General features: G+C 47.7%; 1 protein-coding gene across 6 annotated transcripts in view; it reads left to right on the top strand.

The window, feature by feature from the left end:
- Positions 1-876: 876 nt before the first annotated feature.
- Positions 877-14,062, top strand: part of MAN1C1 (mannosidase alpha class 1C member 1) — a 167,722-nt gene continuing 154,536 nt past the window's right edge. For 5 of the 6 annotated variants that reach the window (XM_055261108.2, XM_055261106.2, XM_055261105.2 and 2 more), the window contains exon 1: positions 877-1,428. In XM_055261108.2, coding sequence (XP_055117083.1) covers positions 889-1,428 — 540 coding nt within the window. In that variant the 5' untranslated portion in view covers positions 877-888. The remainder of the gene's footprint in view (positions 1,429-14,062) is intronic. The other variant, XM_063631549.1, reaches the window with a different exon arrangement.

Here is a 14,062-nt window from a genome sequence, read left to right as displayed (position 1 = left end):
GGCCGCTGCGAGGACTACAGCTGCAGCGGGGGAGGCGCGGCCGGGGCTGCGCGCTCCGCGGAGCCGGCGGGGCCGGGAACAGGTGATCCCAGCGGGAGCCCCGCGCCCTGCCGAGTTGGAGGGGCGGGAGCCCGCGCTCCCGGGCGCATCTGCAGCCGCCCAGCCGCGGCTCTGGACCCAGGCATCCCTGCGCTCTCTGGGGCCCGGGGAAGCCCCCTGCCCCCCGCAGGCTCGGAAGTGCCTGCTCCTGCTCCCTGGCCACTCCCGGCTCCCGCTCTGCTGCGGAGAAAGTTGTGGACGTGTCCCTATAGTCGAGCCCGGGCGCTGTCGCGACCGGGCCGGGTGTGCGCGCGCTCGGGCGGCGCTGACACGCCAACCCCCCATCGCCTCGGTCCCCTCCGGAAACTGCTTCTGAAGCTGAAACTTTGGGCGCCTACCAGCGCGGGCGGTAGCCTGGGGGGCGGAGGGCGGCTCGGTGCGGGCCTGCAGGCACCCCTCGGCGCGGACAGCCGGGACGCAGCGGACGGCATGTGACTGCCCCGGCGGCCGCAGCGCGGGAAGGCGCGGGCCCCGGCGCGGCGGGGAGGGCTCGGCCAGAGGAGAGGCTGCGGCGCGCGGCCGGTCGCTGCGGGCCCGGGCCCCGAGCCGTGCCGCTCCGCTCGCCCGGGCCCCGCCGAGGCTGCTGCGCCCCCGCCTCCTCGCGGGAGGAATCGCTCGAAACTCCCTGAACTTCGGGGACAGCCCCCCGAAGCGGCGAAACTCTCAGGGTTGGCAGCCCTGCCCAGGGACCTCCATCCCGGGCGGCGCTCCGGACTCCCTCCCCTCACCGCTCCCCCGCAGACACGTGCCTGGACTCCGAGGGCTTCTGGAGCCCCCGGCCGGGCCACAATGCTCATGAGGAAAGTGCCCGGCTTCGTCCCGGCCTCCCCGTGGGGGCTGCGGCTGCCGCAGAAGTTCCTCTTCCTCCTCTTCCTCTCGGGCCTGGTTACCCTTTGCTTCGGGGCCCTCTTCCTGCTGCCCCACTCCTCTCGCCTCAAGCGCCTCTTCCTGGCCCCCCGGACCCAGCAGCCTGGCCTGGAAGTAGTGGCTGAAATCGCCGGCCATGCCCCGGCCCGCGAGCAGGAGCCGCCTCCCAACCCGGCCCCCGCCGCGCCGGCCCCGGGCGAGGATGACCCCAGCAGCCGGGCCAGTCCCCGCCGCAGGAAAGGGGGGCTGCGGCGCACCCGCCCCACTGGACCCCGCGAGGAGGCCACGGCGGCCCGGGGCAATAGCATCCTGGCCTCCAGGCCCGGGGACGAGGGCGTACCTTTCCGCTTTGACTTCAACGCATTCCGGAGCCGCCTCCGCCACCCGGTCCTGGGAACGAGGGCCGATGAGAGTCAGGAGCCCCAGAGCCGAGTGCGAGCCCAGCGGGAGAAAATCAAGGAGGTATGGACTCAGCCCCCCAATTCCTCCCACCAACTGCCCCCACTAAGGAGAAGACCCTCTGGCGCTCCCACCCCTTTCCCTTGCCTCAGTCACTCCTGGTCCCAGGTCTACTTCTAGCCCCGCAGACTACACTTTGCACCTTCCCCTTTCCTCCCAAATGTCCCACCTTCTTTCCTCCCTACCCAGTTTCCCACCACTCGGGTCAGTTAATCGTCCCCACTGTGACAGATGGCAGCTGAACCCCTAGACCCACTGCCCCCTCACTCCCAGACTCTGGTCTGTCCTATCCAACCCCCAGGCCCAGTGAGCTCCACTCCTTCCCTTTGTGGAGTTGCTAATGAGAGTGGAGTTCAGGTTCCTTAGTGCACCTTCTTTTTGCATTTGTGGACGCAGAGCCACTGGTCCCATTCTTTTTCACTGTGTGACCTTAAGTCCAAAACCCCTGTAGGACCTGCTTACCTGAAAACCCAGGATTTAAGGGGGTATTGGGTGTCCTGCAAATATTTTGTAATCTAGTAAGCAACCTACAAACCAGAGGATGTTGTGCATTCTAACTGTTTCTATTGAGCTTGTTGAGCTGTGGAACAATTGTACACAATTGTACATAATTGCATATGATGCAGGAAGAGATGATAAAGCAGTGGTCATATTACAGAAGCTCCGTGGTTATTGACATCATGAAGCAGATCTTGAGCTGGTTTCCTGTAGGGATTGTACCAGGAGGGATTTAGAAGGATCACTTTAAGTCTGAGTCTTAGTTTAAGAAATCAAAAGCAAACACAGCCTCACAAGGCTTGAAGACAGTTGCCAGCTTGCCACTGCCACTAAATATTCTGCTGGACCACTGTTAGAACTGCCTGCGTGCGGATGGTGCCCAGCAATGCAGAGGGGGCTGCAGTGACACCCCCAGGCCACGAGGGGGCCGTGGGCAAGCTGTGGGCCAGGGTCTCCTCCCTAGAAACGAGAGGATGCTCTCCCCTCCCCATGGACTCAAAGGAAAGAAAGGGCTGCTTCTGCCTGCACTTCTTGATTTGCTGCAAAGAAGTCAGCAGTTCGGCCCTGATTTCCAGGAGGAGCAGGCAGCAAGGATCAGGGCCTGCCCTGTCAAGACCTGCTCAGAGCCGATGGAGAGCTTAGCCAGATTATCCCCTTCTCCTTGTCTGAACCATCCTCCTTTCCAGCGCCCACCTCTCTTCCACTTCTTATCTCTGCTGTTACTCTGTTTGGAGACTTAACTAGCAATCACAGGACATTTTGTGAAGTTACAATAGGAAGCCACAAGGAAGCTGGGTGCTTGGTGTGTATGTGTGTGTGCATGTTTGTGTGCTCTCAGTTTCCAGATTCCTGTTGAAATCTCAGGTTGATTGAAAGCTGGAACTTGCAGTAGCTAAGTATGGGGCATTCATTTCTCCCTTTCTTGTTAAGGAACTATGCTGTTGAATACTCACCTGGACCACCCATAGCTCTTTCTCAAAGCTGCCTGTGAGCACAGTGGCTCTTTTTGCCCCTCTCGACCTCCTAGGAGAGCAGTGACCCCCAGTGAAATTACATATAAATTGCATGCATGCAGTTTGTCATGGGGCATCCAGAGGTGCCATCAGATTTTCAAACCGATCCCCCAAAGGGTTAAGAATTAACTACCATCTTCCTCAGAAGAGATGCTCTCTGTGTTTGCACTTAGGTAGTGGTCCATTTCCGAATGCCTGGGGCTGGGAGTCATGGCAGGAAGGGCGGGCTGGCTAGTAGGGAACTTGATTCTCCCTCTCTGTGTAAGACAATTTATTTTGCCAGCAGAGTCTGGGATGATGCTTGCTGGAGTGGCTGGAGGGTGGTAAGAGGGGTGAGGATTCTGTGCTTTGCAGGTGGGTATAAAATAACATGATGGGAGAAGGTCTAAGTTGGTGACCAGATGTCTGGATCTTTCTAGCTGGCATTTCCTTGCACCCCGGTACTAGCTGGAGGCATGCTGCATATACTTGGAGTTGGTGTTCAGCTAGCCCTCTCTTACTAATCTTGAAGACCTTAAGCTTCTCAGAATGGAGAGGGCTGGTTTCTGTTGTTTTGAAACCTATTGTCTCTTCAGGCTGCCTGCCACTGACCACGCTCCCACGACAACCTGAAAGATGTAGAGTGGGTTTTGGTTGAGTTGTTAACACAGTTACCATTCCTGCTGTCCCACCCCAGGAAGAACGCATACGATGGTTGCTGGAGAATGTCTTTATTTCCTTCACATTTAAATTCTATCTGCGTCATGCCCAGGGGTAGATCATTTTAGAAAGGTACCTGTTTTCACAAAAGGGACTGTTGCTTTCCTCTCTGGTTTGTTTATTTCCAGACATGGATTGATTAAATCCAAGGAACAGAGGGGGAGCTGGCATCAGATAAAAAAAAAAAAAAAAAGGCCCTGTTCTTAGAAGATTTTAAAGTGAAAGTAAATATCAGGAGAGAGTCAGAGAGGGTGATAAATGAGCATGAGTGAAAACAGGACACTTGGACTCCAGATCAACACTGTGTATTGATGAGCATCCCGAGAGATGGACATGGTCACCAGGTCTGTGATGAAAAGATGGTTGAGGCTGCAGGTTCTGGGCATGCATACGTCAGGAAACACTCTCACTAGAACCAACTATTTTTCCTCACTTTCCAATTTTGGAACCTTGGCAAAAGCAATGTGGAGAGAGGAGACCCACAGAACATGGGTTGGAGTTTCAGCACACTCTCAACTGTCTGACTTTGGGCAAGCCACCTCTCCTTCCTGGACCTTCCTGTAAAATGGGGTGAGGGAGAGGAGAATAAGCTGGTTATAGACCCTCTTGCTTCTGGCCCTGGCCCCTAAGTGAACTGCCAGTCTGGTCAGGGACTCCATAGCGGTTGAGCTTTCCAAACTCTGTTTTGAGATATCTTGTACTGGAAATCAGGGGCGATGGTGTGGTGGTAGTAGTGGCGTTGATGGGGTCGTGGTATTCACTGCTGTATCTCTGTCTAGCACCTAGCCAAAAGTAGATATTCAGGTAGTTGGTTAAGTTAATTATTCCCATTACCCTCAGCTTGGAATCATGAAGAGTAAAGGTGTTGACTGGAATGTAAAGGGGTGAAGGCTTGGTAGTAGCCTTGCCTTTCAGATCTGAGGATAATATAGGAAATGGGGGATGTCATTCATAGGTGGGTTTCTTATGGATTCAAGTTTAAACAGACTTGTCTCACACATGGGAATGTACAGCTTTTCAGGGTTATATCTCAGTGGAAGAATTCAGACTGCCCTGGGTCCTACCCGTGATGCTTGGTTGTGTTTTTGTTGTTGTTGTTGTTTTTGTTTGTGTGTGTGTGTTTTTTTTTAAGACGGAGTCTTGCTCTGTCGTCGAGGCTGCAGTGCAGTGGCGTGGTCTTGGCTCACTGCAGCCTTCGCCTCCCAGGTTCCAGGATCAAGCGATTCTCATGACTCAGGCTCCCAAGTAACTGGGATTACAGGCGCCCCACCACGCCTGGCTAATTTTTGTATTTTTAGTAGAGACGGGGTTTTGCTGCGTTGGCCAGGCTGGTCTCGATCTCCTGACCTCAGGTGATCCACCCGCCTCAGCCTCCCAAAGTGCTGAGATTACAGGCACGAGCCACCGCGCCCGGCCGGTGCTTGGTGGTTGTTCTGGGGAACCTCAGTTCCTTCCAGTGAAGGGGGCTTTTTATAAAAGGGAATTAGGCTGGCTGGGGCACTGAGAAGGCGGTACTAGAGTTGGGACTTGCCCTTGCCCATATGGTGTTTTCAGACAAACCACAGAAAGGGTTCCTTCCTCTGGTTAGATGCAGCACCAGCACCACCCCAGAGTGCAGGGCTGGGTGAGGAGAATGCGGATTGAATTTCCCCACCTTCCCTGTGCTGTTGGCCCAGTGTTCTTATAAACCACTGTATGCCGCAGTTCTGTTAAGAATCCAACCTGGGACAAGTCCTAGCTGTTCCATCAACTCTGATTGGAAATTCCTGTTTATTACTGGGCCTCAGTCTTCATGGTAAAACCAAGAAGCTGGCATTTAGGGGACCCTTCTCTCTTCTTTTCCACCTCTTTACTGTTTTGTTTATGGATCTGCCCAAGCACCTAGAGTAGGATCTGACATTTAGTTGGAACTCACGTACTTTAATGAATGGCTACATTAAAGATCTATAAACTAACAGTTAAGGTTGCTAGTGGCTGAGGCTGGGTCTTCTCCCTTAGGGTACCTGGAATTCAAAGGACCCTCACAGTAAGAGCTGTGGTCAGGTTTAGGGGCTTAGCAGCTCAGTGACCCAAGAGGCCTTTTAGAAGTTGCAGCAGTTTTCCGAGGGCAAATCTGACTTGAGGGAGTGGAGGTGGCACTCATGAGTAAAATCTCTCATGCCTAGACAGCAGGCATCGGAGGGTGCCTGTGACTTGGCAGGGAGCACCCCAGCTCTTGCCCTCTGTGCCTGCTGTGTTCAGCCACCAGGGTATTGCTGATTATGATATGTGACAGTGTCTGAATAAGTCATCTTGGCAAATGCTCTTTGCTCCCCATTAACGGGCTGGTTCGTTAGTCATGTATGGTTTTTTTCTGGTTTCTCTGTATATCTGATTTATCGTCACTAGTGCCAGGGACAGGTAGGAAAATTAAAAGGCTTTGTAGCATGTGAATCTGAGCCTTTGAGATGTTCAGGATAATTAATATTAGGAACAGCTCAGATTTAAATATCTTTCCTTCCAAGAGCTCTGTTTGAGCTGTAAATCCGTTCAAGATCCTTTCCCTCCTCCCTGGCCCTTCAGTCTCTTCAGTTTCCCTCTTGTCCTGCTCGACAGTACATTTAACATAGGTGGAGATGGCCTGTAATAACTGGACAGGCCCCTTGGAAAACCCTTACATCCTCAGCCCAGCCACATGCCTTCTCCTTCCATAGGACCAAGTGTGCAGTTTAGTAAAGCTTAGCACTTGTCCCTACCAGGTATACAGCTTAACTCCCATACGTTAGTTGGGTCTCTGCTTTCATTTCTAGTTGTACCATTTGAGGGAATTAGGCATTCCAGGAGCAATTGCTTCTCAGGCCCCGTATTCTTAACTCTGTCTTTAGTGTCAGGGCTAGAAACAAATAGAAGGACGATTTTTAAAAGTCTGCTGCCTATTTCACAGTATAGTTAGTGGTGTGGGGGGGGGGGTGGTAAGAATATAGATTCCCCTGTGGTTTTCACAGTGACTGATTTATATCCGAGTTCAAGAAATGCTTTTTCTCTAGCTTTCCCGGAAGATGGATCCATTACTCCACCAAAAATAAATATTGTGATATATATCAGGCATACTTTGCTCAAAGGGACCTACATCTTTTCTCTTATTGAAAAAAATAAATCAGGCTTGCAGACTGTAAAGCCCCACGCAGGGAAGCTGCTTGGTAATCCAGGTGAGCACCCAGCCTTGTGGATACTGACGCTGGCTTGGAGAAGAAACCTCTCTTTGCATTCTAAGTTGAATCTGTGTTAGAGGAAGTGTTGGGAGCTTTAGGCTCTCCCTGCGTTGCTTTCATTGGTGAAATTGGGAAGGATTTCCCAAGGGAATGATGGATGTAGGATAGTTGCCTCAGGCGAGCTCATGGATTTATGATTACATTATTTGAAAATAGGGGCCATGCACGGAGCAGGGACAAGTGTCATGAGTCAAGGATTGTTATTCCAGTTCTGTGCACCTGCAGTCCAAAAAGACCAGGATCATTCAAACAATAAGCCCTGGTTCTTGATTCCCTACTATTCCTGGGCCAAGCAAGGCCTTTATGCGTAAACATGTGCATAATTTGGGGAAAAGAAACAACAAATGTTCTTAGCTCTGTATTTCCATGCAGATGATGGTAAGAAGCTAAACGGGAGACTCCCCAAAGAATTCCAGGGACTCAAGGCACTTAGCCCCCTCCCTCTTCCTCCTCACTTCCCCTTCACTCTGGGGGCTGGTCAGTAGCTCAGACAGCAGGGTTTTGGATATCTTAAATGTGGAGTTGATGCAACTGAGATTGCTGTTAAGTCAGACCTGCTTTAATGTCTCCACCCTCAGAGAATGGAAGCCACAGAGACCACAGCCTCAGTGTGGGGACTCAGTTGCAGGTGTTTCCTCCCCTAGAAGGCTGTTGCCTAAGATTTGATTGTGAGCTCCCCACACTCGGCAGGCAGGTGGTCAGAACAGTTCTTACTCACAAGGGGGTCTGAATTTCTTAACTTGGAATCTTCTTTAATTAAAGGCTACAACCAGGGCAATTGTCCATCTGTTTTAGTGCAGTACCTTTAGTGGTAACTTTTACAGAAGAAACTTTGCTATATTGATTAGTGCCCGCCTTGATAGATGATCAATAATTGTGCTTTTATCTGACATCTTCTGGGAGTCAGCTGCTTGCAAGGCGAACCTTCTGGGCAAACAATTGTCACTAAATAGCAACCATTTTCAGTGGTCAATAATAGGAGGTTTTTCTCTCCTCCTTCCACCTCTGCCATCTTCTTAAGCATCATACTAAACACAAATCATTCTTGCCGGCCTCGTGGTCGCCTTAGAATCCACTGTGCAATGCAGCGATGTCCTGTTGGGGCTGATAGGTTGTATCACTAAGACTGTTTGCTTCCCAATGTTTGTTCTTTGTGATCTCATCTTATTTTTTACACAACAACCTTGTGTTGTAGCTACTATTTAAGTATATTGTATTAATACATATAGCAAAATGCACAGATTTTTTATTTTTATTTTTTTTCAGATGGAGTCTTGCTCTGTCTCCCAGACTGGAGTGCAGTGGCACAATCTCTGCACACAGCAACCTCTGCCTCCCGGGTTCAAGCGATTCTTCTGCCTCAGCCTCCCGAGTAGCTGGGATTACAGGCACCTGCCACCATGCCCAGCTAATTTTGTATTTTTAGTAGAGACGGGGTTTTGCCATGTTGGCCAGGCTGGTCACTAACTCCTAACCTTAGGTGATCCACCCGCCTCAGCCTCCCAAAGTGCTGGGATTACAGGTGTGACCCGCGCCCAGCCAAATGCACAGATCTTAAATATACAGTTTGCTGTATTTTCAGAAATGCAGAAAACCGTGTAGGCCACTGTCCTATCATATACAGAACATTTCCATCATCTCAGAAAGTTCCTCTGCTCCTTGCCAGACGATTCCCCCATCATCAACCTCTCATCTAGCCCCTATCACAGTCTTGATTTCTATTAGCCGAGATTAGTTTTGCCTGTTCTAGAACTTAAGAAAAATGGAGTAGTAAGCCAGGTGCAGTGACTCATGCTTGTAATTCCAGCACTTTGGGAGGCTGAGGTGGGAGGATCACGTGAAGATAGAAGTTCAAGACCAGCTTGGGCAACATAGCAAGACCCTGTCTCTCTCTCTCTCTCTCTCTCTCTCTCTCTCTATATATATATATATATATATATATATATAAAATAATCAGGTGTGGTAGTGTACACCTGTGTTCCCAGCTACTCGGGAGGCTGAGGTGGGTGGATTCATTGAGCCCAGGAGTCTGAAGCTGTAGTGAGTTTTGATCAGGCCACTGCACTCCAGACTGGGTGACAGAGCGAGACCCTATCTCAAAAAAAAAAAAATAGTATGAAATAAGTGGAATAGTACAGTACATGCCCTGTGGACAAGGATTCTTTCATTGAAGACAGTTTTTGAAATTGATCCATATTGTGTGTATCAGTACTTCATTCCTTTTTATTGTTGAGATGTATTCCATTGTATGATTATACCCCAATTAGTTTATTCGTTCACCTGTTGGCCTTTTGAGTTGTTCTGGCTATTGTGAATAAAGCTGCTCTAAACATTTTATGTACAAGTCTGTGTGTGGGCATATGTTTTCCTTTCTTTTGTGTAACTAGGGGTGGAATTACTGGCCCATAGAGCAGATGTGTGATTGATTTTATAAGAAACTGGAAGCGCTTTCCCCAAGTAGTTAGGCCATTTTATACTCCACCAGCAATATGTGAGAGTTCTGCATCCTTGCCAACACTTGTTATTGTCAGCCTTTTTAGGTTTAGCTATTCTAGAGGGTGTGTGGTGATATTTTGTTGTGGCTTTAATTTTTGTTTCCTTGTTAACTGTTGATATTGAATGTCCTTTCATGTGTTTATTTGCTATTTCTTTCCTTCTTTTTTTTTTTTTTTTTTGAGATGGAGTCTTGCTCTGTTGCCCAGGCTGGAATGCAGTGGTGCGATCTCAACTCACTGCAGGCTCCGCCTCCCGGGTTCACGCCATTCTCCTGCCTCAGCCTTCTGAGTAGCTGGGACTACAGGTGCCTGCCACCACGCCCGGCTCATTTTTTGTATTTTTGGTAGAGATAGGGTTTCACCGTGTTAGCCAGGCTGGTTTCAATCTCCTGACCTCGTGATCCGCCCTCCTCGGCCTCCCAAAGTGCTGGGATTACAAGCGTGAGCCACTGCACCCGGCTGCTTATTTGCTATTTCTATATCTCTCTCTTATAAATGTCTGTTTAAAACTTTTTTTCCTTTTTAATGTCAAAAAGTGATCTATTTACTGTCTTATTGAATTGCAAGAATTCTTTATAGATACTAGATACAAGTTCTTTAACAGATATATGTATTATAAATGTTTGTTCCCAGTCTATGGTTTGTCTTTTCATTTTCTTTTTTTTTTTTTTGAGACGGAGTCTTGCTCTTTCGCCCAGGCTGGAGTGCAGTGGCGCAATCTCGGCTCACTGCAAGCTCCGCCTCCCGGGTTCACGCCATTCTCCTGCCTCAGCCTCTCCGAGTAGCTGGGACTACAGGCGCCCGCCACCACGCCCGGCTAATTTTTTGTATTTTTTAGTAGAGATGGGGTTTCACCGTGGTCTCGATCTCCTGACCTTGTGATCCACCCGCCTCGGCCTCCCAAAGTGCTGGGATTACAAGCGTGAGCCACCGCGCCCGGCCTTGTCTTTTCATTTTCTTAATGGTGTCACTCAAAGAGCAGAAGTTTTAATTTTTATAAAGGCCAGTGTATCAGTATTTTCCTTTTGGTGAGTGCTTTCTGTATCTAGTTTAAAAAAAAAACTTTGCCTACCCCAGGTTATGAATATTTTTTAATTCCGGAGGCTTGATCATTTCAGTTTTTACATTTAGGTCGTTCATTGACTTCAAGTTAATTTTTGTATATAATGTAAGGTAGGAGTTAAAGTTCACTATTTTCTATTTAGATGTCCAGTTGTTTATCACTATTTGTTGAAAAAAACTTTCCTTTCCCTGCTGAATTGCTTTGATGCCTTTGTTGAACTAATTGACTATATACATATGGTTTTGTTTCTGGATTCTTCCACTCTAGTGATTTATCTTTTATGTCAATCCATTCTTTTCTCTTCTCTTCTCTTCTCTTCTCTTCTCTTCTCTTCTCTTCTCTTCTCTTCTTTCTCTTTTCTTTTTCTCGCTTTGTCGCCCAGGATGGAGTGCAGTGGCGTGATCTCAGCTCTCTCCACCTCCCAGATTCAAGCGATCTTCCTGCCTCAGCCTCCCAAGTAGCTGAGACTACAGGCATGAGCCATCATGACCAACTAATTTTTGTATTTTTAGTAGAGACAGGGTTTTGCCATGTTAGCTAGGCTGGTCTTGAACTCCTGACCTCCAGTGATTTGCCCGCCTCGGCCTCCCAAAGTGCTGGGATTACAGGCGTGAGCCACTGTGCCCAGCCAATCCATGCTTTCTTGATGCTATAGCCTCATAGTAAGTCTTGGAAACAGGTAGTGTGATTCCTCCATCTTTGATCTTCTTTTTCAAAATTGCTTTGGTCATTGTAGTTCCTTTGCATGTCTATATACATTTGAGAACAAATTTGTCACTTTCCATGAAAAATCTTGCTGGGAGGCCGGGCATGGTGGCCCACACCTACAATCCCAGCATTTTGGGAGGCCAAGATGGGTGGATCGATTTGAGTCCAGGAGTTCCAGACCAGCCTGGGCAACATGGCAAAACCCAATCTCTAAAACAAATAAAAATAAAAATACAGAAATTATCCAGGCATGGCGATGGTGCACACCTATAGTTCCTGCTACTGGAAAGGCTGAGAGGTGGGAGGATCGCTTGAGCGAGGCGGTTGAGTCTGCAGTGAGCCATGATTGCAACACTGTACTCCGGCCTGGGTGACAGAGTGAGGCACTGTCTGAAAAAAAAACCCTGCTGAGATTTTGACTGAGTTTGTATTGAATCCATAGATCAAGTTGTTATCTTAACAGTATTGGGTCTTTCATTCTATGAATGTGGTATCTGTCTCCATTTATTTAGATTTTCTTTAATTTCTCTCAACAGTGTTTTGAATAGTGTTTATGTTCAAGAGAGCTTGAATATATTTTATTAACTATCTCTGTTTTACTTTTTAAATATTGTAAATGATATTCTTTAGTTTTATTTTTAAATATTTTTCAAATTTCATTTATTTTTATTTTTTATTTTTGAGACGGAGTTTTGCTCTTGTTGCCCAGGCTGCAGTGCAATGGCGTGATCTCAGCTCACTGCAACCTCCGCCTCCCCGGTTCAAGCAGTTCTCCTGCCTCAGTCTCCCAAGTAGCTGAGATTACAGGTGCACGCCACCACACCTGGCTGATTTTTGTATTTTTAATAGAGACGGGCTTTCACTGTGTTGGTCAGGCTGCTCTTGAACTCCTGACCTCAGGTGGTCCGTCTGCCCCTGCCTCCCAAAGTGCTGGGATTATAGGTGTGAGCCACCACACCCAGCCATTTTTAAAATTTTAATAGCTTTTGGAGTACAAGTGGTCTTTGGTTACGTGGATGAATTACAAAGTGGTGAATTCTGAGATTTTAGCGCCCCCTTAATCCAAGTAGTATAGATTGTACTCAATATATAGGATTTTTTTAATCCCTCCCCCTTCTGAGTCTCCAAAGTCCGTTATATCACTTTATATGCCTTTGTATAATCATAACATTTATAAGTGAGAACGTACAATATTTGATTTTCCATTCCTGAGTTACTTCACTTAGAATAATGGCCTCCTGCTACATCCAAGTTGCTGCAAAAGATGTTATTTCATTCCTTCTCACGGCTCAGTATTCCATGGTGTATATATACCACATTTTCTTTATCTACTCATTGGCCAATGGACACTTAGGTTGGTCCTATATCTTTGCAATTGTGAATTGTGCTGCAGTAAACGTGTGTACATTTGTCTTTTTCATGTAATGACTTCTTTTTCTTTGAGTAGATACCCAGTAGTGGGATTGCAGGATTGAATGGTAGATGTACTTATAGTTTTTTAAGGAATCTCCATACTGTTTCCCATAGAGGCTGTACTAATTTACATTCCTACCAGCAGTGTATGAGTGTTCCCTTTTTGCCACATCAATGCCAATATCTATTGTTTTTTTGGCTTTTTAATAATGTCATTCTTGTAGGAGTAAGGTTTTGGTTTTAATAATTTGCATTTCCCAGGCCGGGCGCGGTGGCTCATGCTTGTAATCCCAGCACTTTGGGAGGCCGAGGCGGGCGGATCACGAGGTCAGGAGATCGAGACCACAGTGAAACCCCGTCTCTACTAAAAATATAAAAAAAAAAAATTAGCCGGGCGTGGTGGCGGGCGCCTGTAGTCCCAGCTACTCGGAGAGGCTGAGGCAGGAGAATGGCGAGAACCCAGGAGGCGGAGCTTGCAGTGAGCCGAGATCGCGCCACTGAACTCCAGCCTGGGTGACAGAGCGAGACTCCGTCTCAAAAAAAAAAAAAAAAAAAAAAAAATTTTCATTTCCCTGATGATTAGTGATGTAGAGCATTTTTCATATGTTTCTTGGCCATTTGTGTATCTTTTTTGAGAAATGTCTATTCATGTCATTTGCCCACTTTATTAATTAACTTATTTTGAGACAAGGTCTCCCTCTGTCACCCAGGCTGGAGTGCAGTGGTGCAGTCTTGGCTCACTGCAGCCTCCGCCTCCCAGGTTCAAGTGATTCTCCTACCTCAGCCTGCTGAGTAGTTGGGATTACGGTCATGTGTCACCATGCCCGGCTAATTTCTTGTATTTTTAGTAGAGACAGGGTTTCACCATATTGGTCAGGCTGGTCTCAAACTCCCTACCTCAGGTGATCTGCCCACCTCGGCCTCCCAAAGTGCTGGGATTACAGGTGTGAGCCACTGCACCCGGCCATTTGCCCACTTTTTAATGGATTTTTTTTTTTTTTCTGATTTGAATTTCTTGTAGTTTTTAGACACTAGTTCTTCGTTGGATATATAGTATGCAAATATTTTCTCCCATTATGTGCATTGTCTTTTTACTCTGATGATTATTTCTTTTGCTGTGCAGAAACTTTTTAGTTTAACTAGATCCCATTTACTGATCTATTTTTGTTTTTATTGCATTCGCTTTTGGGGTCTTAGTCATGAAGTCTTTGCCTAGGCCAGTGTCCAGAAGAGTTTTTCTGACATTATCTTCTAGAATTTTTATGGTTTCAGGTCTTAGATTTAAGTCGTTGACTCATCCTGAGTTTGTTTTTGTATAAGATGAGAGATAGGGATCCAGTTTCACTCCTCTACATGTGGCTAGCCAGTTTTCCCAGCACCATTTATTAAATAGGGTGTCTTTTACCGTATTTAAAAAATAAATGTTTTTATATGCTTTATCAAAGATCCGTTGGTTGTAAGTATTTGGCTTTATTTATGGATTCTCTATTCTTTTCC

The sequence above is a fragment of the Symphalangus syndactylus genome, chromosome 22 (assembly GCF_028878055.3).
Source record: "Symphalangus syndactylus isolate Jambi chromosome 22, NHGRI_mSymSyn1-v2.1_pri, whole genome shotgun sequence".
Lineage (NCBI taxonomy): Eukaryota > Metazoa > Chordata > Mammalia > Primates > Hylobatidae > Symphalangus > Symphalangus syndactylus.
This window is presented reverse-complemented; position numbering and strand designations above follow the sequence as displayed.